Source organism: Lepisosteus platostomus, chromosome 1 (genome assembly GCF_059453375.1).
Source record: "Lepisosteus platostomus isolate fLepPlt1 chromosome 1, fLepPlt1.hap1, whole genome shotgun sequence".
Classification (NCBI taxonomy): Eukaryota; Metazoa; Chordata; class Actinopteri; order Semionotiformes; family Lepisosteidae; genus Lepisosteus; species Lepisosteus platostomus.
Genome location: NC_142611.1, coordinates 52,104,277 through 52,131,315, shown reverse-complemented (window position 1 = coordinate 52,131,315; position 27,039 = coordinate 52,104,277). Strand labels below are relative to the sequence as shown.

Genomic DNA, 27,039 nt, shown 5'->3' with positions numbered 1-27,039 from the left:
ATAAAGGATTTGTTGCTATAGTTACTTAACCAGATAGAATTTGATCTTGCTTTTTGAAAGAGAACATCCAGACTTTTACTACGGGAAATATAATTGGTATTCTACGGTACTGTTTGGAAAAACCACAGCAAAAGAACACTTGTCTTAATCCAGTGACCATGAAATACAGTTCTTTATAGAACACTTGTCCACGCTTAAGATCTGCTGCTGGGATTTGTAGTGCGAAGTGTTACGCAGCAGATGACTGCAGTTCACTGCAGCAGTCTTAAAGACAGGCTGGAATCCGTGCAGGACCCAGGCTTCTCTGCTGGGTTCTGAGAAGAGCCAAGGATGACAGGACGCTTGGCTGAGGTGAAAGGACCGCGAGATGTTTACTGGCAGGTGGTAGACAAGCGGGTGACAGGCATGGTACAGGGCTGCCTGGAGAACAGGCAGACTGTGGGAGATTGACAAGAATAGGGCTGCCCGGGAAACAGTCAAATGCTTGCAAGCTGGCAGGGTATATTCACCACTGGACAGATGCTGATACCAAGATATGGTCTTTGGTGATTGCAAGAATAGGCGTCCAAGCGCAGGGCTGCTTGTTACACTACTCTCAGTAGCTCAATCTCTGAGCACTGGTCTAAAAGTGTTTCAGGCCCTAACTGTGGTGGATAATTGCAGGCTTGATTGTAAGATTGACTCCTTGATTGAATGGGAGCCAGACAAACAGATAAGTAGCCCAACCTAGTCCTCACAGGGTCGGATGTAAAATGAGCACTCATTGGAAGACTACAGTTTCCTGTGGTAACTGCAGGCAGCAAGCCAGTCAGAGTCCAGGCATGACACTAAGTACAGTTATTGAGTGCAGGGAACATGTTTACCCAGTCCCAAATTTTTACATTATGTACTGTATAAAATATTTCTCAAAAAAACAAATATTTTCATGTTTATTTTTAGTTTAATTCTATCATTTAGATTGTATAATTTTCATTAAGACAAAATATTACGTTACGTTATTAATGTACATGTAAACCTGAAAAAAAACACATTGCATTCACAACAGACTATATGTTATTTTTTAGATATTCAGCTAACAGTAATTTTACTTTGTGAAAGGGCCAAGGGCGTTATACTTCATGCATTCTACACAAAATACATTATATGTGCTCCTTTATACTTATTTGCACAAAGAGCAGTGTGACAATATTTTTTGTTAATGAAAGTTAAACTTTGCATGTAGTAATATTATTGCGTATATATTGCAATATATTAATATATTTTGGCAATAATATTTACACAATGTTTGCATTTATACACAATATAGGCTTCCATTAAGAGTCCTGCAGGTCCCCTCTTATTATACATGGTACAGTAATTTGAGTAGCTGTGAAGTGATGGGATAAAGACCAAAGACAAATATTTACCGTACATGTGGATTTTGTGAGTGGCATTTATTAATTTTACATTTCTAAGGTAATATTCAGTTTCTGTAAGTGTTTAAAACAGAACTGGAAGTACCAAGAAAAGCATGTGCTGCACTGTTGTTTTTCATTTGGTGTGTGAGTCAAATACCTGGACCAAATACTACATTTTCCAACTTGCTACACAGGATAAAAACAGTAATTATGCCCTGTATTATATAATTTTATAAGATATATAAAATATATTTATTAAATCATTATTGTATTGCTTACCGTCAGTGCAGTTTTGATGGGCATTCCAAATTCCAAATAATAGGTTTATTCCATGCTGAAATAAAGAAGAAAGAGAACACAACGTTTCGGCCGTGGAGCCTTCTTCAGGTGTGAGGTCATTCCAAATGACTGCATGTTTTTAAATTTACTTCAAAAAACATATTTATATAGATATTGTAAAGTTATTTTGAAAATAGTGTTATCCCACACATTCCACTTACCACATTTGTTGACAAGATGTTCACAGGTACAACATACTGTACAGTATAATAAATGGGATTTAACTGAAGTTTTACAAAATCGAGTAAAGAATACATTGGACGATATTTTGATTAATTCCCTTGATTTAAAGTCTGTACTTCTCATCCTTTACTGTATATCTCATCTCCCCATATGCCTAAAACATTGGTTCTCAACCACTGTCACAACAGACATTGGTATAGAGTTTTGTAAAGTCACTCACATAAGGGAAGAATAAATATGAATAGATTAAATTGTTGATATATACAGTATGTATTAATGTTGTGGAGTAAACGAAGTGTTGTGTTACAAGTCCATGTATATACAGTACATACATTTGACGAAGGCAACGTGGTAAAACAGTAATAAATAATTGCCTGCTAATATGGTAGCTTACGTCTTATCTAATTTGTTTTGTATTCTCCTAGCATTTAAGTATAAGCGCTTAATTCATGTGTTTTGTTTTTACCTTTAGTTCTCCCTTGTTTGCTGCTACCAAGGTAGCTTCCATTTTCTTTATTTTTCTCCTACCATTATATTTAAACTGAAAGGCTTCCCATGATAGAAATTTGTAGCCTTCCCCTGCATCTTTTATGTTGACAGTTTAACATTTGAAATCGTTCACCTTTGCTCAGTGCTGGTAGGATTCCTGAGAAAACAGCTGATTTAGTTCTTCAATTTATTGCCAAGTTGTTTGAATTTTTTTCTGCATGGAAAGGCTCTATGGATGATCATCTCCTTGCCACAAACACAGCAAACTATTTTCTTCTCATGGCCCCTGGTAAAAATCTCACTTTCAGTGTTCTGGAGAATAAAATCTCCAACCATCTCCACTTCTTTTTGAATTCTTGGTTGAGACCAGTGATTGACCCACACTTCCTTGCTCAGTATTTTGAGTCACAAGCTAGTCAGTTTGCTGCTTCTTGTTTTCTCTCACCACACACTTAACCTGAATGATTTAATGGATTTTGACCTCTCCTTTCAACCCTTGGATTTTGCTCTTTTGGACTATGCCTCACGGACTCGTTTGCCATCTCGGACACTCGCTTCGCAAACTGTAGGTCTCAGCTCATTTATCGACGCTCTTGCCTAACAGTTCTCCAGTGTATTAACCTTTTTGGTTTCTATGTGAAAATTAGGCAAATGTAGCTTGGGTTTAGAGTTCCTCTAGAATGCTCCACATGTACACAAAATTATCTAATGTATTATACACTGTGTGATTTACTTTATGCAGAAAACTGTATTTTGGAGATGCCTACATGGACAAATGGCTGAAATAATGTTAGCCTTCCTGTACATACTGTAAATAACACCTTTTCAACTCCTCTTGAAATACTGCTTTGTAAACTAGGCTAGCAGTTATCATAGATAAAGATTAAAGAAGAGTTTATTTTTATTTAAAGACAAACGAAGGCAAATTACTGGATACAGTATATCAACTGCTAGCTAACAAACAAATTCTTGCCCAATTAGAAAATGGACTTCACCTGGCTTGGTTCTTCCCTCTTTAATCCATTCTTTAAGTATTAGAGTATAATCACCCTCCAAGACTTGCACATTTTTCTTAAATTATCTAATTTCCTTTATTGATAGCTGAACATTCAGATGATCTACCGACTCTCCTTCACTTTGCGGCAAAAAATGGATTGAAGAATTTGGCCAGTCTGCTCTTACAATGTCCTGGAGCTTACCAAGCTATCAAAATGATGAATAAAGACGGAGATAACCCTCTGAAGCTTGCTGAGAAACACGGCCATACAGAGATGCAGAAACATATGCAAGAAACCCTGGTAAGTATCCACAATTCTATTAATTCTTTCGAGCAGATGATAGTGGATTAATGTATATTTATTTTATTTATGGATAAGGAGACAGTCCCAAAAAAATTGTGTTGATGCAAGTTTGGTAGGTGAAACATACAAAATCAGTTCCTTAATAAAATTGATTTCAAAAGGGCTGACAGCCAGATCAAACATCCTGCAGGGAATTTTAATACTTTCAGTGTCATACGGTAGGTGTCTCACCAGCAACATGTTCTTTCAGTATTAATGTAATTCTGCATTCAAACAGCACCAAAGGAGTCTGCTTGCAATACTGGAAACGTATTAATAAGTGAAGGGGTTTGTTTTGCTTGATACGACACAGCGCTCCTCCACCTCCACTGGTCAACATCAATAAGTCTTGTCCTGTAAAAAGGGGAAATAAACTCTCTCCTGCTGACTTTGACATTTAAAGTAGGGAACTTTCTAAGATACTTGGCATTGCATACCTAGAGTACTTTGCATTTTGGTTTATTAATTATTGATTGTAATGATCTCAGTTTCTTTTGCAACAAGACTGCTTTGTGTTAAACATTTGTGCAAATGATTTTAAATTAAATGTCTTTAGCACTGTTTTGTGGAGAAAAAAACAGTAACAACATGAGAGAACATTTAATCTAAATACAGTATGTAATTCAAAAATTGGAACTAATATTTTGGTAATATAACAGGCAGACGTTTCAGCACAGGAGCAGATTCCTTTTGGATAGATTTTGTGCCATTTGGTTACCTTGAGTGAGAGTCTCTCAGTGTTTAAGACTGGATTTTTCATGTCTGACCCTGGATAGAAGGTGTATCTGTTTTTTTGTCTCTTTTTAAGCAGCAACACCCGAAGACCTAGAAGATGTTCATGAATAAGATCCATTTATGCCAATAAAAAGCTGTTATAAGTTTAATTAATTTTCACTCATTGTTATCAGCTGCAGCACTTGCTGCATTAAATTGTTAATAATGTGTGAACTGTACAAACCATACAATTGAAGCGTAGTATTTAATATTTCTTCACTCACAGCCCCTGTACAGACATGCAAGACCGGTAGCTTTCAAAATATTCTCAGACATAATTCACAGAATTGGAAAAAATACTGCTTCCCATTCTGGTATTTGGAGTGCATTGAAACTGCATGTTAAAAAAAGGAAAAATGATCATGAAGAAAAAAGGCTGAGAAAAAAATCTCCTGGGATTCCACTGACCTGGGTCAAATCATTATGCTTACTGTCAGCTAGGGCATATGTTCCCAGCACGCTTAATAAGATGTTTATGACTGTTCATGGGTCATGCCTTCTTATACTTTAGATAGATGTTTGTCAGTAATTTAGATAATTAATTTGACATGTGAAGCTTCTTTCCCCTTAGGAATTCATTGCTTTTGACTAGGTGTTCAAAAGAGCATGGTCCCTTTTTAATACTACGGAACTTTAATTGGATTTCATTTTATTCCAGTATGTAATATAAGCTTTTCATATTTTTTCTGCAAATACAATTCCTGTTTGCTCATGCATACTTAAATACATACTGCAGTGGGCGATCTAGTGTGAGCTGCTTGTATTATTGCTATTTATGATAGTGATAATGTTGAAAGCTCTTTGCTAATGGTGCCTTTGAAAATTTTAATGCTGAGAGGAGCTGTTAGCCCTCATAATCCACGTTGCATTTACTGTAAGAGGAGAGTGAGTACAGTACATTTAGCAGGCGTAGAAGATTGCATTTATTCTTGATAGGCACTAAAAAATTCAAATAGCAGTGCGTGATTTGCACAAAGGAATGTGCAATAGTCTTCTTCACAACCTTGATTCCCATTGTTACAGCCAACCACAAAGAAAACATGTAGAGACAAAAGGAAAACATTCACTTGTTGCTAAATATTTTAAATAAAAAAACAAAGGCTCCTGTAAGGAAAACTATTTTCTGAAAAAAACATTTATTCATGCTGCATAGATTGAAAAAGAAAGTGGGGGATGTGTAATCTTGTGTTTTTATCAGAAATAAAAACATATTAACCTTGAAGATCCTTTTATGAGCTTCTTCACTAGTCTCAGACCTAAACACACTTGTATTTATGCAAAGACTTTGGACCTTTGTGCTGGTATAATATGTCTTGTAATGTTTTAATCAAGTGCACAAATCATGACTGCTAGGGGAAAGAACAATCAAGAAGCAGATCCAAGAAGCTATGTCACAAAAAGAGTTTGAAGGAGTGGCAATGTGACATTGGCATAACCCAGCAGAAGGAAGCTAATAAGTACTGTAGCTGAAAACGTGGTGCTGTAGTGCAATGGTTTGCAATGCTGATCCTGATCAAAGCAAAACAATTTCCTTTCCTCAGCAGTTAAGGACCTGGATGTGGCAAAAAAATACTACCAATCCTTAACCAATTTCCAGGTTTCAAACCTACCCTCTTTAAAATACAGTACAGTATGTGGAATGTAAGTTATTGTTTGTTACAGTGATATTTCTGTCTCTATCTGTTCATCATAAACTGCTCAGCTATTAAAAGTTGTTTAGGGTGAAGTAAGAGGGCAACTTAAAAATTAACTGGGGAAAGAATGGCTCCATTTGCTAAATTTCTTCAACAGCCAAAAAAATGCAGCATAGTATCTTTGAAGCCAAACAGTGAGATTAGAAACCGGTTACAAAGGTGAAGTCAAGCATAATTTTCAATTACAGGGCTAAGTTATCCTCTGTGATTAAGAATAAAGTTAACAAGAAAGCATCAGAAAACAAAGTGGTCCTTCAGTACTGGGGTTTATAGAGTAACTACAGATGCAGAGATTTAAGAGGATTGTAGGAATTAAAACGAATCCATTAGTGAATACCTTGGATTGTCACATATTATTCCTAATGAACCGAAGCCACATTGCTACTGTATGTAGGTTTTCCCTTTTTATACCTGACCTAAAACATTTATATAGCAAATGAGTTAGGAAAAAAAGGCTGTTTTGCAAATTACAGTGACAACTTTGTTATTCCCAGTAATCATTGTTTAGTATTGTTGCTGTGGTCACTGTAGTTAGTGATTATTGTAGTAAATATAAATTTTATGTTAGTGTACTTATCTATGGTTCATCCCTATGGAGACTAGCTTAATGACCTCCCACTGTTATATACAGTAATATGTTTAATATGGTGGTCTTAATGACTTGCTCATGTGTCTGTTCACTTGCCTCCTAGCCTAGGCACAGCCAGGTAAACAATCTCAAATATAAAAACCTTTTGAGTTAAGTAATCAATTTGAGAATGTTTAAATTATGGTTATAAAATATTTTATTGAAGAGGGGAAACAAAGTCCTTCACTGTATATTGTGTTTTATGCTGCAGAATTCTAATTTGATTTGACTCCATGGGTGCACTGCTTTTAATGTAACTACATAATATGGTCTCCAGGAAAACCTATTAAGGGTTCATGCTCATTTTTGTGGTGAATTTAGTTTTTTTTAATACATCACAGAGGAAATTTATGTAGACAACAGCTTTTATCTGTGATCAGTAATCGTTCAGAATCCTTTTACATCCCTCAGAACCAGGTAGCTATAGCTTTTCCCATCTTTAAAGTGGCATAATTGAAGGGGACATTACAGTCTTCTCTTATTTCTGGTAAATTTCATGTACATTTTCAGTATATTTATTTTATTTATATTTATTGATATATTTCACCTTGTTGCTGATCATAGATTCCTAACTACCAGACAAAATGGGATTATAAATGTTCATTATTACCCTAGTACAGTTCAAAATTCAGGTTGTATCCCACCAATATATCTTTCCAACAGTACAATCTTTCTCTGATTGAAATGTAATTGATGACTTCAAGTACATTCAGTATATTTTAGGCATATGTGTTTCATGCTATTATGTTCTAAGACGCCTTAAAGATGCAGACTTTACCAAATTAGATTTTAGTTCTAATTTCAGTTTTCAATCAATTGTATTCTCTCTCTTTCATCATTTAAGTATATCCATTTCTCAAATTGCACAGGAGAAATGCTGATTATCACTGCTACTCATCATTACTGCTCTGGTGCACTGATAAATTTAAATACTTGAGTGTCTCTTTGGTCCTCCTGATAGCTTTGCTTTTTTATTGAACTGTTCTAAATGAAATGCACCCTGTGAACAGAAGATTCCCCAATGAATGCTGAAAATACCAACATCTGTTCTGAAGTCATTTATTTCCTAGCAACAGTCTTAATTATAGTCACTTAGGAAATGGCTTGGACAAGCCATGCAGTTGAATTGGTTTTCCAGATATATGGACATGAATGTTTGTGCTTACACAATGATAGCAATTTGAAACCAGACAGCAATAAATTACTGTTACATTTGAAAAAAAAATGGCATCCCTTAATTACTTCTCCCAGATATTAATTTATTATAACACCCCTGATCCCAAGTATGAGGTTACATGTACTGTACATTGAAGTACTGTATATCTTCATAAAACCATTTCATTCATACTTTTCTAGACATGGATTTATTTAGGAATAAATTTGTTTTGAGTGCTTTTGTGTTCGTATTTGGGATTCATTTGTAAAAAAAAAAAGCTGATTCCTGTTTCAGGTTAGGGTTGTATAATAAAAACAATTTGCTTTCTCCTATTTTAATCTCATAAACATATTGCATTATTTTTCAGTATGGTTTTCATCTTTCAAGTGAAGAAAGAATTCTGTTTTTAAAAATTGGTTTTGAACAGTGGAGCAGAGTGCACCAGTAAAATATTTTGCTTGGACTAGAGTTGATAAATACAGTAATTATAGTAATAATAAATATTTCAATTAACAATTTCCACAATTGAACTAAAGATACCAATACATTTATCCCTTCAGAGAGCATTTCCAATTATTGCTTCAGTTGGTTATGTTATATTGATTGTATACATTTAATGTTAGGGGGGCCAAGTACTAATTTCATTATTTAATTTACCCTGGTATGTTTTTAATGGTGAGATAGAAGTGAATAGTTACAATAGCTCACAATTATTCTTTAATTTCCTGAAAGTGCCTGCTTAAAGTTAAGGATTTTTGCTTTTCCACATTTAGAAAGTCTAATCATAATTCAAGACGAACATCAGACTAAACAGTCTTTTAGATTGAAAATCCAAAGTCCATGGTTCAGAAACAGAGGAAAGGTATGTGGCTAACAGACTGCTTGTTGTAAATCCTGCAAGAATATTTTTAATCAATTGTCATTACAAAAACTCAACGTTGAGAACACAGATGCTCATGGTGGCATCTTCAAAATGCATCTTCAACTTGCTATTCAATTTCAATCTAGTGGAATGTAATTTAAAGCTGTTGTATGAATTATTTCCTTACTCTATACCACTTAAATTACTAAACGATATGTAATGTACTGTAAATGCAGAATTCAGATAGCTTGAGGTGTTTCATGTTATTGAGTGCAATAATGTAACAGTGTGGGGAAAGTAATGTCATGTCATTTATCAAACCGCTTTATACAGTACCATATTATGTTGTGGGTAAGTAACATAGTGAAATTAGGGAAACAGACAATTGCATAAACTACATTTACATATTTATAGAACTTCTGTAAGAATTATTTTGTTGTTTTAGTTAGATTTCTAAAATATTTTAACAGACTTTCTTCTAACCATTATAAGACAGACCAAAGGTCTGAAAAACGTTTGTCTTTTCTCACATCAGAGAAAACACATTTTTAGCCTGTTCCTAAACGTTACTCTTTTTAGGAACATTTTATTTATAGTTTAATAACATGACTGATGTTTACAGTACCTTTGTTATTCAGGGGTAGTAAATCAGTTTATCCATTATGATATCTTCATCTTGAAAACTAAAAATGAAAGTCTGAGGTAACCACATTATATTTAACTTAGCAGAAGTATTTTGTACATACTGTATCATTTGAGGTTTGTACAGTACCACTGCCTCACTAGTTAAATTGATAACTTCCTATCACTTTGATTAAATAAACATACAGTATGACTGTGTTAATGCATGAAATATGTTACCCGAGATGGTAGAATTGCACCAGAAAAGGTAATAATGTCTGCTAGTTATTATGCAGTATATGATAAGATAAAATGCTATCTGTATTTTGCTTACATTGCATTGGCTAGGTTTGAGTTTCTGACTAAGGTGGTTATTTTGTAGTTACTTAACATATATATCATGTAAACATACTGTAACTTTTACCTAAAAAAACAGAAAGAAAACTTAAACTTCAGTTTACATTTTGATTTTTGTTTCCTATTTGCAGTTTCAGAGCACATTCCAGTGCAATATTACAAAAGTAAGAACAGATATACAACAGGCATCTGAAAACATAATGTAGGAATGTCAAGTTATTATAAAGCAGTTATTTCTAAAATTTGCAGTGCCAGGAACATTTTATCATGAGCAATGCACTTGCATATGCTTTTATAATAACTTATTTTGTAATATCCAATGCTGTGTAAATTACAATGTTATTTGTTCATTTGTCATGCCCTATCATTATTAAGGAAATGATTTTCCATAGAAGTCAGAATACTGTATGTTTTTCTTTGCCATCTAAAATATATATAGTACTGTTGCGTTGCTAAATATTTTACAGCTCTCTTTAGTTTCAGCCTGATTCAAGACTTTGCAAAAGACATAAAAAAGCAAAGGCCTTGAAAATTTAAGTTTAGTCTCTTTCTGTAAAAAGTAAGATGCATGATGCATTCACCACTGCAGAAGCACTCATATTCTTTTCCATTAAGATTTGTTTATTAACAAGAGGCAGCCACATCTGAGTTATTATAATGCACTTCTAGAATGCCACGGCTATGTGGAGGTATTATATGAGCCTGTCAAGTCTCACATCACCGAATAAAATGTGAATGTGATACAGTATACTAACAGATACAATAAAGAGTTAATGAAAAAAATCTCATGAAGTAGGGAGTTTCAGAAAAAATGGTATGATAATAATGAAAGTACTGTATGAAAACGTGAAAGTAGGTACTTGTCACAAACTTAACTTGATGTAAATTGATTGACAAAAGTTTTGCTGGAACCCATCATTGGAGAATGATTGCATATAAACTACATAAACACCTCTGGCACTGAAAGCACTATGAGCATCATCCCCCGGGCCAGGCTGACCATCACAGCTGACCAGGGGAAGAAGGAGCTGAAGAGGCTGCACGGGGGTAAGGCCACAGGACCAGATAACATCTGTCCCAGAGTTCTGAGGGCCTGTGCTGATCAGCTGAGCGGAGTGCTCCAGCGACTGTTCAACCTGAGCCTGCGCTTGGAGAGAGTCCCGGTGCTCTGGAAGACATCATGCCTGGTCCCGGTACCAAAGAAAGGGCGCCCCTCTGTCCTCAACGACTACAGACCAGTTGCACTGACTTCTCACATCATGAAGACACTGGAGAGGCTGGTCTTATCCCACCTGAGACCCATGGTCAGCTCATCACTGGACACCCTACAGTTTGCCTACCAGCCCAGTGTTGGTGTGGAGGATGCGATCATCTACATGCTGCAAAGGGCCTACTCACACCTGGACAGGGCTGGCAACACTGTAAGGATCATGTTTTTCGACTTCTCCAGTGCCTTCAATACCATCCAGCCCTTACTTCTAAGGAGGAAGCTGGAGGAGATGCAAGTCGATGCCTCCATGACCTCGTGGATCACTGACTACCTGACGGGCAGACCACAGTCTGTGAGACTTCAGAACTGCGTGTCTGAACTGGTAGTGAGTAACACAGGGGCACCTCAAGGGACAGTTCTTTCTCCATTCCTCTTCACCCTCTATACTTCGGACTTTAAGTACAACTCAAAGTCATGCCACCTGCAAAAGTTCTCAGATGACTCTGCAATTGTGGGATGTATCAAGGGTGAGCAGGAGGAGGAGTACAGAGGACTGGTCAGCAGCTTTGTGGAGTGGTGTGGGGTGAACCACTTGGAACTGAATGTTACAAAGACAAAGAAACTGGTGGTAGATTTCAGGAGGAAAAAGGTCAAACCTACTCCTGTCTACATCCATGGGAGTGGCGTGGAGATGGTGGACTCGTACAAGTACCTGGGAGTGCACATCGCCGATAGACTGGAATGGTCTAAGAACATCGAGGCCATCTATAAGAACGGACAGAGCCGTCTTTACTTCTTGAGGAGGCTCAGGTCCTTCAATGTGTGTAGTAAGATGCTACACATGTTTTATCAGTCGGTGGTAGCGAGTGCCATTTTCTACGCAGTGGTGTGCTGGGGCTCTGGGATTAGAGCAGTAGATTCCAAAAGGCTGAACAAGCTCATCAGGAGAGCGAGCTCTGTCATTAGGTCTGACCTGGACCCCTTGGAGGTAGTGGCTGAGAGGAGAATGATGTCCAAACTGGAGGCCATCATGGACAACTTCTCCCATCCCCTCTATGACAGGCTTGCAGGAATGAAGAGCACGTTCAGCAATAGACTGATTCATCCACGGTGCGACAAGGAGCGCTACAGGAGGTCATTCTTGCTGTCTGCCATAAGACTGTACAACGCATCCACCTTGCGTCTTGGCAGAGGCAACAGCGACAGTGACCTGTTTCTGGACTAAACGCATATACACATATACTGCTACATCTGTTCTCTTTCTTTTTCTTTTTCTTTTTCCTGTTTACAACCACTTTTGTGCAATATATGCCAGGGACCTGTGCAATACATTTATATTTATATTTATATCTATGGTTACATCTATATTTATATTCATACGTGTGATACGATTTTCTGTGTACTGTTCTGTTCTAGTTTCCTCTTGTGTGTCCGGACTGTGAGTAACTCTTGTATTGTATTTTATGTATTGTACTATTAGTATATAATTCGTTACACTGTGGCTGTGTTGTGTGTGTTAAGCTGCTGTTGCACTGCAATTTCCCTCACGGATCAATAAAGTATCTATCTATCTAAACTAATTATACAGTACATACTGTACAGTGCCTTGCTGCTTCTAATAATGTCCTGTTTTGTTGAATAATAAATGATGCACTTTATGCACATTTTTAAAAATTAACATTTTTAATCGGAACATAACAATCAAACCAAACAGTTGTATAGTTAAAAGAAATTAAATGTCTGCAAAAACTGCAAAGAAAAATCTGAAACTAATGTGTGGCAATCGAATATATACTGATTATCTATTCACCCCCATGAACACTTGATAGAAGTGCCTTTGGCTGCAGTTGTTTTGGTTAACTTTCTACAAAAGAATTGCATGCATAGTGCTCATCAGTTTTGATGGACAGAAACCAAATTAGTTCCACTGCAATAACAGTAATATGTAATATAAGAAAGGCAATGCAATACAATTCTGCATTTCCTTTTATTTAGTTAATTTGAAATTTACATTTTTAATTCAACTTCTGGGCAAATAAGGGTTATACTGTATGAGGGCACAGAAAAGGCAGTAGATGAGGTCCCAGGACTTGATCAATATTGTGCCGTGCAGTCAAGTAAAAATTAGTCACTGTAAGTAGGGTTCTCTAGTAACAAGAAACTCCTACTCACACTATCACAGTTGGACCTCCCTGTCAGTTTGGCAAGGTGTCGTGATTTGTGGTTTACCAGATGGCAGATTTACATTGATGAAGTGTGTTTGAGGCTGATGTTTTGTCTAGTCGGATATGTTGGTTCAGAACACTCCAGACAAATAGGGAAATGACTTACTGTAGTTCAGCCTCCAATATACTGATCACACAAATGTATCTTCCTCTTTATAAGAGGGGCATACAGGTCTCTTTCTGTGTTTTTCATTCTTGACTTTCACCAGGCTCCATATTCAATGGAGTTGAATTGTGGAGCTTAGTTGTGAAAGATCAATTAATCAAAATTATATCACAAACATTTTTATCAGTATCCCAAATATATACTTTTTATTTTATGTAAACATGGATTTATAGAGTTTTAAGATGAAAATAATTTCACATCCATTTGAGCCACAGTCATACCTGATTAAACTGTATATTGCAGAAGACTGCCTTAAGAAGACGTTGCAATTAGAGATGGCCTGTCCCTGGAAGCCACCATAGGGTCTCTAATTGTTGTAAATAGCCACATCAAGTCATTTGTCAATATTGAGTTTACGCTTTCTAGTAATGCAAGAATCTGTATTTTGGGGAAGAGCCACGACAAACACCAGTAAAAGTCAACGCCCCGTTTGAGGTCAGCAAAAAGAGAGAAAAACAAAAAAAGAAAGAAGAAAAGGGAAAATACACCTGGTACAGCAGTGTCCAGACTGGACTGTCCCCATTTAGAAGGGTCCAGTCTGGGGGAAAAAAGAACCTCTTGGAACAGAGGGATGCAGCCTGGAGTTTCCCTATTTAGCAAGGTCCCTATTAGAGTAAGAAGAGAGTGAGGCCTAAACATTCCCAGCTCTGGAGAGGATACATGGCCTGATAGGAGAGGAGAAGCTCAACCTGCCCTTGTGAGAATACATGGCAGGACAGGAGAGGAGAAAAAAAAGATGCCCTTATGCTCTTTCTTCACAATCCTCTCCAGGACTGTCGCTCTAATATTCCCCACTTGCAGGGGTTCAGAACTAGCTTCTCCCTCCGGGGAAGTGTTCAGTGTGTTTTTAAATGTCTCCCACAGCTGTGGCTAATCCAAAATTAACTGCCGCAGCTGTGGTTCTCAAGGCAACACACCACCCATAGACAAGAGCTCCGCCTCCACACTGAACACGCCCCGTATAATACCACAGTAGATATTTAAAAAAAACTGCCATTCAATCAAGTATATAAACCTGTCTGAGACTTTTCCTGTAGTTCTAAGAGCATAAGAATTTATAAATGAGAGAAGGTAATTTGGCCCATCTCATTCATTTGGTATCAGTAAATAAAGTATCCACTCTGCAATGTACTGTATCCAAAACATGATAGATCAACTGTTTTTTATGCTCACAATTCTGTGTATAATTAAATACCTACTGTTCTCAGTACCTGTTATATACAGTAGTTTTAGGATGAATAGAAAAATAAAAGAGACTACATGTAGCCTTTTGTGTTTGATAGGTGCTGTGCTGCCTTAAGTCTTTCTCAGCAAACACAAATAAATTTGACTAGCAGAGTCTAGGAGGGTTTATAAGGGAAAGATGGTGTCTTTTCAAAATGGCTTAAATATTTGTAAAGATGCCCCTCTCATCCTTATAAACATCAGGCTTCTAATTAATGTCAGGCTGCTGTCACACTTGAGCACACTTATCTTATTGGATCTAGTCTCATCGTTAGCCCTGAGGCCAAGCAGTGGGAAAGTGACTGACAAGAATCAACACAAAATCTTACTGCAGAACATCTAGAAAACAATAACACAACCTTGCTTAGAAGCAAAGAATTCACAGACACAACAAAATAATCTGAGAATGGTATAAACAAAAAACATACTACTGAATATATGAACATTTATGTCTACAGTACTTGTATACTGTACATAAGGCATATTCTATATACGTTACTGTAGTTTTTATATGCTTAAGTCATTTTCAACTTTGTAACACTGAGTGTACAAAATATTACTGACCATCTTTTGCTCTCAGAACAGCTTCAATTCTTTGGGTCATGGACAAGGTGTCAAAAGCATTTCACAGGGATGCTGACTCATGCTGACTCCAGTGCAGAGTCAGCATGCGTCAACTCACACAGTTGAGTTGAGTTGGCTGGTAGTGGATCTCTACTCCGAATAGCTTGTTCACTCTCATCCCACAGATATTCAACTGAAATGAGATCTGATGACTGTGCAGGCCAACACATTAAGCTGAATTAATTGCCATGTTCTTGCAACCTTTTCTGGAGAATCTTAGCCTTGTGGCACCGGGCATTATCCTGCTGAAAAAATCCATTTGCAAATGGATACACTGCTGCCATGAAAGGATGCACCTAATTGGCAATGATGTTCAGATACCCTATGGCATTCAAATGTTGCTCCACTTTTATCAAGGGGACCAATGTGTGCCATGAAAACACACCCCACACCATCACACCACTACCACCAGCCTCCAACGTTAAAACACGGCATGATGGATGCATGGGCTCATTTAGTTTTCTCCATACGCTAGTCCTCCCATCAACGTGAAACAGCAGGAACCAGGATTCAGCAGACCAGGCAATGTTTTTCCAATCCTCCAGTGTCCAATGTTTTTGTTCCTTAGCCTACTGCAACAGCAGATTCTTATGAAGGAAGTGAAACTCTGTAAGGTTGTCAGCTGCCATACTCCATTTGTGTCAAGGTGTGACGAGTTGTGCATTTCGGCACCAATGTTGTACTGGACTGTCAGGTGACTAACTGGAGACTCACTGTTGATCTGCACTTTCTTGTCAGTCTCCTTTCACCTCTGTCATCACTGAGCTGTTTTTTGACCACTGGCTTGCCGTTCGATGTCTCCTGGGTGGTGGTCTCAAACTAGTGCGCCTGGCACCTACTATTATATCCTGTTCAAAGGCACTTTAATCTTTTTTCTTGCCATTCTACCTCACATACAGTACACAATACAAGTCTCACTTGTCTCATGCCTTAAAAATCCTTCTTTAACCTGTCTCCTCCCCTTCATCTACACTAATTGAAGTGAATTCAATTAGGGATCATAGCTTTCAGCTGAATTCACCTGGTCAGTCTAGTTCAAGGAAGAAGCAGGCATCCCTAATGTTTTGTACACTCAGTGTATAGAGGTGACCATGAGGCTCAAATATTATTGTGCTGTCACTTTGTCTCTCTTAATGGGTATAGGTCTGAAATTGGTTTTGTTAAGTCTGATGTTCCTCAGGGCTCAATACTGGACCACTTGCTCTTCACCATTTACATGTTTCCACTTGGTCAGCTTTTATAATCACATGGCCTCAGCTATCATTTCTACGTTGATGATACTCTACTATACATCCATACCAAACCTGACACTGATGTGGTTGTCTCTATTCTATATAATTGCATATCCGACATAAAAACTTGATCCGACATTAAAATTTCGTTCATCTTAACTGTGACAAGACTGAAGTCATGCTTATTGGTACCCCCCATCAACTTTGTAAAGCCAGTCCTGTAACCTTATCTGTTGATGGTTCTGTACTTGAGCTTCAGTCTAAATTGAAAAATATTGGGGTGATATTCAATTCTGGCTTAACATTTGACCCACATGTGTAGCATATTGTCAAAACATCTTTTTTTCACCTCAGAAATATTGTTAGACTAAGCCCTATGTTATCACTAACTGTGGCTGAAAAGCTGATCAACACATTTGTGTTCTCTCAGATTGACTATTGTAATGCTCTACTCGCTTGGGTATCTAAATCTACAATGAACAAACTACAGTATGTCCAAAATACGGCAGCCAGAATCCTGACCAGGTCTAGTGCAAGTGTTCACACTACTCCTATCCTGGAGTTCTTGCACTGGCTTCCTGTCAAATTCCATGTGGACCATAAAATCCTCATGCTCACCTTATAAGGGTCTGCATGGCTTGGCACCTCAGTACCTGCCTGAACTATTATCGCCCTACTCCCCACCTCACAACCTTCGCTCTTCTAATTCTGGTCTCCTAACTGTCCCCCAAGCCCTTCTACATTCTGTGGGTGACAGGGCCTTCTCCTGTTATGCCCCCAGGCTCTGGAACTCTCTCCCCAAGGATATCAGAGAGTCACCTTCTCTAAACTCCTTCAAATCCAGACTCAAAACCTTCTTCTTTAGAAGAGCCTTTACTTAACTAGTTCTATTCTTTACCCCTCTGCTCCTACTATACTTAGTACCACCATGCAGAGTCTCCTCTGTGTATTGTAATTTTGTTTTATCTTGTGTATTCTTTTTATTTATTGTTGTTGTTATTCTGTGAATCGAAGAGAAGCCACCTTTATAGGCCCTATATAAAATAATGTTTATTATTATTATGATTGCTCAAGGTGCTCTTTTTTCCACGTTACTCACACATGTGCCTTGCCAAGTGTGATGAGCTGTTTGAACACTGCAACCTAACTGTGCAGCTCTGAGGAGTTCTTAATAGACCATTTTTATTTAAACTGGCTGCTGTACTCCCAGGTTGAAATTTGCAGTCACAAATGTAGCCCATTTTTTATTTATATGAACATTACCGGCTTTACAAAGTTGATGGGGGGGGGTGCCAATAAGCATGACTTCAGTCTTGTCATAATGTGAACTTACAATATGTATATATTGCTAAAAGCGGTGATATTTTCAAGGACCCATAAACATATAAAAGAACATTATATCTTCAAATATTGGTGCCCCAGGTATTCATTATGTTTTCATACAACGCGAATGAAATGGCTTGTTGATAACACAAAAACATATTGCCAGAGTGGAAATTTATTACTGTGTGCAGAAACATTCACCTAGAATTGAAAACGTGTGATGCATCGACATCTTTCTGCATCTTTTTGAGTTCCTCCAGTGAGATGCTTTGATATCTGTGGCACTGGAGCTATCTGACAGCACATGTCACTTGATATGCATCAGTGTTCTTTTAACTTGTAAGTCTGGGTATTTGAAGACAATAATTAAATACTACAGTACATGGCTCAGATTTGCCTTACATACCACAGCCTGTATTGTAGAATTTGTACATTCTGTGCTTGATTGAACATTAAGAATAACATCTTTTTATAATTTGGAATTGGTCATAAATTTCCAATGTTTAAGGATAACTTGTATACTATTTAGATCTTTCTTAAATTTATTTTTTTCTTGCTTCAATTATTTACATTTTTTAAGTTAACTGTTAATTGTCAAATTAATAAATTATATTGTATTCTTATCAGAGTTATAAAGTCCTTACAGACATTAATGACACACAGTAAAGCAGATGTTACAGGTAGTTTAGGTGAGTGATTATTGTTAGGTGAGGACTAATGAGATAGAATTTGAAATTTGGGAAAATGTAAAAGGATCTTGATGTAAAAGGATAATTGTACAAATAAAAATGTACACTTTGTCAAAATTTCCATTTCCCACTTTAGATAATAGGAAAGAAATAAGTCATGAATCTAATCATAGGTGCCTTAGTGAGAAAAAATGAACAATTCTCCATTTCAATTCCTTATGCCTATCACTTTTAATATTGATATCTCTCTTGGTAAAGTGAATAAGTATGCAAATGTTACTCTTTCACATTTTGTAATAACTCCTCTATCATAAAAATGTAAAACTTATGCATTGAGTTATTAACAGGAATACTGTCTGTGATAGTTGCCATCACTGTAATATTTTTCATTTGTTTTTTCTTTTTGTCCATTGAGAGCTGTTCTTGAATTACAGTAAGTCAGACCAAAGTGAAAATTCTGCATTTAAATCACATGCAAATCTTCTCTATACAGCTTCAGACACATTGGGATTCAAACAGAAGAAGTAACATGGAACAAATAATCTGGTTCATATTAAAATTGCAGGCTTCACAGAAACTGCTGCCAAAATGCATAACAAAGGATTTAAGTAGGCGTATTTCTTAAATGATGAATTTGAATTTGTATTTTAAAGTTTGTGTAATCCTGAATTGTAGCATTATGCTTCTTCCTGATTTCCCAGCTGAATTTTGCTCAATTAAATGTGCTTTTATTTCTCTTAAGTTTGTATCATAAGAAAACTGCCATACAGTATTATGAAATTGTCATTACATTGTACAATTTGCATTGTCTTTGATTCAGATAAAACATCTTTATACATAGGATTTCAATATTTTAATTTTGTGTGTTTTCTCAATACACAGGATAGTGCAGCTGCTGTATCTGTACTACCACATTGCATATTGGAGCCTCCCAAGAAAGGGTTAAAATATTTATTTTTGTACAATTCTCTGGTCTCCAAAAGAGCAGTGAATATTTTTTAATCAAACAAAATATAGTGAAAACAAATACCACTGTTTTTTTTACAATTATCTGTTATGACTATCAATTTAACTGTTTTGTGCAGTGTTGCACATCCACTGTATGAACATTAATCAATTTGCCATTTAAAATGTGATAAGTTAGATAACTACTTCCTTATTAACAAACCTGCCAGACATATCCATTCTTTTAAAAAAATACATATGGTGATTGTGACAGTCTTTTAGCTGCCTTAATGTGTTGAATTAAAACTAATTTATTGTAACTAAAAAACTATTTGGGAAATTAATAACATAAGTACTGCTTAAGAGTGACTTGTGTTTTCTGGCACGTTACATCAAAAGTACATTAATGTTAAGTTCTCAACATTTTTATCAACTGGGCCTCAACAATGGCTAAAAGCAAGTCTTGTGGGCCGCATATATTAATCACTACTGGTCCTACCTTATCTGCATGCATAATAGCTATTAGCCATGTGTATGTATATACTGTATAAAGAGAGAGGTTGGAAAAGTTATGGTGCAGTACACAAGGTTTCTTGAGAAACAGGACGTTTCAGAAACAGCACTTTGCTTGCACAGCTAATGAAGGACTTCCGTCCAAACCTATACATTTACTACTGAAGTACACTGCAGTTACTCCCTGGATTTTCTTATATATATACATCTTTAACCTTCTTAACTCTGACAGTATCGTACTCACATTCACACTCCAAATTCACACATCTGACCAAAATGCAAAGCTGAGCCACATCCCCATTACTCTGCAGCTAAACTCAGAGCGGAAGCAGTGGCTACTTTAGCGTTTAGCGGTGCTGTCAAGTTCTCAGACATTTCTGCAATCAACCATGTAACTGTGACATTGCTTAGCTGTACACTTTTTATCCTGCAAATTATCTCGCTCTTGTTGCTCAAGTCCTCAAAGAGACATTGTGATTCAAGAAAACGGTTCTTTACTAGTTCACCATCACTGAATGGTTTGCCATGTTTAGCGAGTAGCCATGAAATTTTGAACGTGGCTAGCGTTTTTTGTCGAGATTACTTATCTTGAGAGACCTGTAATTTGAATCAGGTGGGTATTGCTTGTCAAAATTCTTGTGAGCAGTATCAAAATGTCTTTATACATAGTTCAGGTGGGTCTTCACACCCGAAGAAGGCTCCACAGCTGAAATGTTATGTTTTCTTTCTTCTCTTTTCAGCACGGAATAAACCTATGACTTGTGTCTTTATACTTTGCAAGCGCCAATAATTTTACTACAAACTGAAAGGCTGCTGATCTCTATCAATCACAGCAAAGTTTCTCCTTCATTCTTCCAGTACTTTCCTACCCGTATCGCTGATGCTCTGACTCTTTTTTCTGTTTGCATGTTTCATTGTCTGTATTTGTTTCGTTGATTTTTTCTTCTTCTGGCCCATGTGGTTTTTCAACCCTTACAACAGACTTATCCATTTTATCTTTCTTTTTTCATATGAACTAGCAGGCTCGGCAACCCTGCTGTGAGCGGGCTATTCTTTGCACTCAGACATATGACGGGCGCGACGGTGAAGGCAATATGAATGTGTGTTCTAGTGACGCGCATTATAGCCCACGTACAGCACTTTAATGAAATAAAAGATTAATGAAAATTAATCTGATCACCAGTGAATCTATTCAGAAACAGTTTTACATGACTAGAACACACTTTTAGTGGGGCTGCGAGTTCTACCTACTTTGCATTTTTTTAACGACGGAATCAACTGCAAACAAATGTAATTTATTGAAAAGGGGTCAGACATTGCAAGCCGCACTTCCGTGTGTGGTGGGCCACAGGTTGAGAGCCAGTGGTCTAGACAATGTGCAAAATGAAATTGAAACACTGCTATATTTCTGTATTCAGAACATTCAATCATCAATATGCCCCTAAGTTAATCACAGACTATACCTGGGCTATAAACTGTAGGCATGACATTTTTTAATCTTGTTTCAGAAAGTTATGTTGACAGATACAGTAGAGGTATATTAGCCCTCTAGTAGACTGCTGCATAATTTCATGTTCTGACGTTTAGACTTCATTATTAATTTAACATAAAAACTTATATTGATAGTACATCATAAATGAGAAAGGAGTGCTTTTATAAATGTATTTTCTATTAAATCTACTGTATGTTTATTAGTTTATTTGCATATTTGCTTCTGAACATTATTCCCAGCATAGCCCCAGACCCGAGGAAGAATAATGTACTTCCTTTCCATCCTTATCACTGTTATAAATGCTAATTACTTTGTGTCTCACTATTTCTGTTATTATTCTGTTCTAAAGCTATCATGGACAATGACACCACATACAGTACCTTTACATTTTTCCAAGGGAGATCTTTTGCTTCTCTTTGTAAAGCAGAGAAAGGAAGGGTATTTACTGGTGCCTCTTGCTCTCCTTTCTCAATTTTAGGATGTTTACTAGAGTGTTAAGGAGTCATGCAGGCTATTTTTGTTTGTGGACAAAATGTTTTTTTATTCATTTAAAATTCATTTATTTTACTTGTACAGTCAAAAATGATTTTTTTCCTGTGTACTAATGAAATTTGTATTTTATATTGAAAGATTAACATGTAGCAAAAGTACGGAAGGTCTACATATAATGCTGTTGATTTTTCTCATACCATTGGTACAGCTTTGATTGAACTTCATTATGTTGATTTCAAAGCACATTTTAGAAACCCAGTGTTCACATAGGAGAATGTCTTTGCAGAGAAATTCTTTCTGACTGAAAATCTTCATCTTCTCACTGTTTTTGAATTTTCAACATTTTGTTCACTGTTAAAAATAAATGTTAATATTAATTGGCCTCCTTAAACGCAATATGAGCACTGAAGAGGCCTACAGTATGTGAGCTCTAATATCTAAATTAACTTGCATTTTAGTCCTGCAGTTTACCAATAGATAATCATATATATAGTTTCACATTTATTTTCGCCAGATGTTAAATGACATGGCAAAAATATTATTTGCAGCACAGCACAAACTTACTGTACATGGTGTGTAATTGTGATGGTGCAAGCTGCAGATTTGGTTAAAGCCTCCCCCTGAAGTGTAAATTGGACATGATTCCCTGATTTAGGTCCCATGGGAGTAGCATTCCACAGGAAGGAAGGAACTGGTTTGATTGGCCCTGCTGATAATTGGACCTTCCGCAGGATTAGAAGACAGTGTATATTAGTAGCCAGGTGTACACAGACATAGGGGTCTGTGTCTCAGTGACAGTGACACAGGATTAGTCACTGTGTTTTTTTTAAATCAGTAGACAGACTGCACTCTTAGTACCTGTGAAGATCTGTAGAGTTTGAGAAGCTTAATGAGCAACTTGCAAGCATTTTGTTGTGGATTTGATGACATTAATGAAAGATGGATTGAGTGAATTTTAGCATCTTCACCCGGGTATATATTTGAGGAATTAGCTCTAAAACTCCAACGTCTCTCTGGGGATGCTGCTCATTTCGTTATAGTTTGAAATCTGGGTGTAAAAAGCTAAGCTAAGAGACACAGCAGAGAGTCCCCGAGGAGACATGGGGACACTTCTTCCAATTAAAGTGGAAGAATGACATCTTCTTCTTCTTCTTTTTCACAGCCTTAGTCCCAGACTGTCCTGGGGTCAGCTGCTTTGGTTGCTCTTCTCCATTTGTCTCTGTCGAGCACATCTTCCTCACTCACTTCACATACCTCCATATCTTTTCTCACACAATCTATCCATCTCTTTCTAGGCCTGCCTCTTCCTCTGTTACCTTCCACCTCAAATTCCATTACCCTCTTTGTTACTTCCTCAACGTCCCTCCTCATGATATGTCCATACCACCGTAACCTCGCCTCTCGCATCTTCTCAACCACATCCACCACCCTACATCGTCTACGGATTTCTTCATTTCTGATCTTATCCTTCATTGAAATCTGCAGAATCCATCTCAACATCCTCATTTCAGTTCTTCTCATCAAGTTCTCTTCCCTCTTTCCAACTGCCAAGCATTCAGCTCCATATAGTAGTACAGGTCTAATCACAGTCTTGTACATTTTGCACTTTAACTTTCTGGGAATTTTCCTGTCACAGATTATTCCAGTTATTTCTCTCCACTTGTTCCATCCAGCTTTCACTCTTTGTTTTACTGCCTCCAGTGTTTCTCCTCCCTTTACCAGTTTTGATCCAAGGTATTTAAAGTCATCAACTTGTTTCAGTTTTCCTCCATTTGTCTCCTCAACATTGGTCATAGTATCTCTTCTTCTCTCCATTACCATTATGATTAGCCATATATAGCCAGCGTGTCCCAGTGTAGGAAAAGGACAGTCTAATTTAGGTAATAGAGAGATATGGAGTCCTCAAGAGGAATTTGCCTGTTGTGGTTTTTCTGATGGATTTTAGAAAGACTCAAGCTTTGATCCACAGAAGATAAAGAGGATCTTGTGCTCATAAAACCACTGTGAGATCAACCTACTGTACCATGCTGGCTTTTCCAGAAAGGGATCACTGGTACCCCATAGGAGCCTGAAAGGGTTCTGCTTGCCAGTCATGGTGACAGACATCTCGAACATACTACTGTAGGTTGGTGACATGCTGACTTAGAGCCACTTTGGTGGCTTGTGGGTTGGCATTTGCTGCAAGAATAATTACAACTCTCTTAATTCACTGTTAATAATACTAAATACTATTTCACACTTGGGGGGTAATGATTACATTTTGCAAAACTGGTGAAACTCCATTATGTGCTAATTATTTTGTAGGTAAGGTCATTAAAAACAGAAATGTACAACAGCATATTTTGATAAACTGGTAAATTTCACTCATCTGAAGTGTATTTGAATCACATCAGTGTCACGATATTAGTTCCCCCTCCTTAAGGGTGCTCCAGCCCTATCACTCTAGACTTTATTCCATGCACCTGCGCCCTATTCCCTGCCCACCTTAAAAGCCAGGCGCTGACGCTCTTCCGGGCTCTGCATCTGATTTCCATATCGTGCGAGTCCGGGACCAGGAAGCGCCTGGTCCCGTTAAGGTTTTAACCCCCCTGTTCCTGTTCCTTGTCCCTGTCTGCCGGTTCCGACCCGGCCTTCGTGGTTTTTAATTCCTTCGTCGGATGGATCTCCTGGTTTTGGATTTACCCTTGCGTTTTGGATACTCTATGGATTACTCTTGGATCGTTCGCCTTGGCCACACCTCCCCCGTGCACCAGCGCACCTTGGACACGCCCCCTGTCTTCTGCCCCGTTTTCCTGCATGACATTTCCCCAATGTTTCCCCACTCCGTCGGACTGTGTCGTCCGCATAGGGTCCGGAAAGAACTGTTCGTTACAGAATGCAGAGCCAACACCTGGACCCCGCGGACGGCACCCTGGCAGCCTGGATTCCATCGGTTTTTTTTTTCTCTCTCCCTTTTTTTTCTTAGGGCTTCGGAGCCGCCCTGAAAAGGAGGGGCGTACTGTCACGATATTAGTTCCCCCTCCTTAAGGGTGCTCCAGCCCTATCACTCTAGACTTTATTCCATGCACCTGCGCCCTATTCCCTGCCCACCTTAAAAGCCAGGCGCTGACGCTCTTCCGGGCTCTGCATCTGATTTCCATATCGTGCGAGTCCGGGACCAGGAAGCGCCTGGTCCCGTTAAGGTTTTAACCCCCCTGTTCCTGTTCCTTGTCCCTGTCTGCCGGTTCCGACCCGGCCTTCGTGGTTTTTAATTCCTTCGTCGGATGGATCTCCTGGTTTTGGATTTACCCTTGCGTTTTGGATACTCTATGGATTACTCTTGGATCGTTCGCCTTGGCCACACCTCCCCCGTGCACCAGCGCACCTTGGACACGCCCCCTGTCTTCTGCCCCGTTTTCCTGCATGACATTTCCCCAATGTTTCCCCACTCCGTCGGACTGTGTCGTCCGCATAGGGTCCGGAAAGAACTGTTCGTTACAATCAGGTCTGATGATAAATGGGTTTGACATGCATGTCCTAAACCAACATCAGCACAAAACAAGTTCAGATTGGAGAAATTCCTTTAGACCATGTTTTGTTTCTGCCTTAGCTTCTGACTTGATTGCAACTTGTCAATATTGTTTACCATACTTTATACCGTGATATAATATAGTTCTGCATCTGATGGGGTGTGCTGTATTTCAAGATATAGTATTTGGTAATAACTTTTTTAAAACTTTAATTTTTACTTCCTACTTAATGCTTAACAGTTGTAATGTTATTATGTATTGACTTTTTTTTAAGTATTTGCATTAACATTTTCATGCAGCATCCTGGCATCTGTAGTATCTTCATATGCTCCTAAATTTGTTTTCAATTTGAATAAAACTGATACAGTTTCTGTTTGACTACTGTTTCATTTTAAATGTCACAGTGCCTTATTCAGTCTGTGAATGATAGTCAAATGTAGCCTGTCTTTGAACCTGAAACATCAATGAAAGCTGTTTCATATTTATAACATGAATGTGTAGTAATTTAGGATGACAATGACACCCAATAAAAGTAAGTTGTAAGACTTAGTTGTTCTAAGGGTTTATATCAGTAAAAATTCAACTCTATTCATGTTACATGGTCTGTTTATTTTTTAAATATAATTATGCTGACAGAAGCCTTTTAAAATGTTACATATAATACTTTTTTGCTTGAATAATACTTAAGCTTTCATACAGACCTTTTCCATTTTGTCAGTATTTAAAATAGAAAAGGAAATTAAAATTATCTAAAAAACTTTAAAACAAGCAAGCAGTCCGTGGATTTTACAATTAAGCCAAAGCAGATCTAAATGAGGTTAATTTGAGTGAAAGATGTGGAAAGATTTTGTTTGTGTGTATGTATGTTGTAAGCAACATCATTCAGGATAATAGTAGTTTTAAGAACAGGCATTGCTATGAATAAAGTAATTGTGAATGTTATCTTACCATATAGCAGAAATATCTAAAGAAGCCTCTATTTCTGCTTTATATATATATTTAGAAAAAGCAATCATCTGAAGTCTCATCATTATATACAGTTTTAGGTATTCATTGTATTTGTACTGTATGCATGTATTGATTTATTAAATTAGGATAGCTCCCACATTGCACACTGTTCCTCATTCCAGATGTTTGTTGCTCATTATTGATTCTGCAGTAGTCTAGTGCCTGTCATTTAGAGATAACGCAAAGTCTTCCCTATCCCGATGCAATATTCTGAATTTTGTTTATTTTAAATGAAAATATTTCAAGTAGTAGGCAGTTCATTAGCTGTATTTCAATGATTGTAATAAATAACAGGAAAATGTAAATTTACTTACATTTATATTTGAATAATATAAAACACATAGTACAGAATATCGAGCCATATTTCAAAGAATATTGAGAACAAAGTTTTAAGCAATCCATTCTGAATGATAAACGCTTGGAATGTCATTGTGAAAAGCTGCCTGGAAAATTTGTATACAAAGCAAGACTTTTTCTCGTGACAAAGTGTTCTTTTTTTAAACATTAGAGTTGTATAAATTATTAAAAACATTTAAAATGTTGCAAG

The 27,039-nt window shown here is 37.3% G+C and overlaps 1 protein-coding gene across 1 annotated transcript in view; it reads left to right on the top strand.

Moving 5' to 3' along the window:
* The window catches only part of LOC148678109 (B-cell scaffold protein with ankyrin repeats-like), a 114,915-nt gene that overhangs the window by 51,003 nt on the left and 36,873 nt on the right, over positions 1-27,039 (top strand). Inside the window, exon 7 of the mRNA XM_088631899.1 lies at positions 3,510-3,706. Coding sequence (XP_088488025.1) covers positions 3,510-3,706 — 197 coding nt within the window. The remainder of the gene's footprint in view (positions 1-3,509; positions 3,707-27,039) is intronic.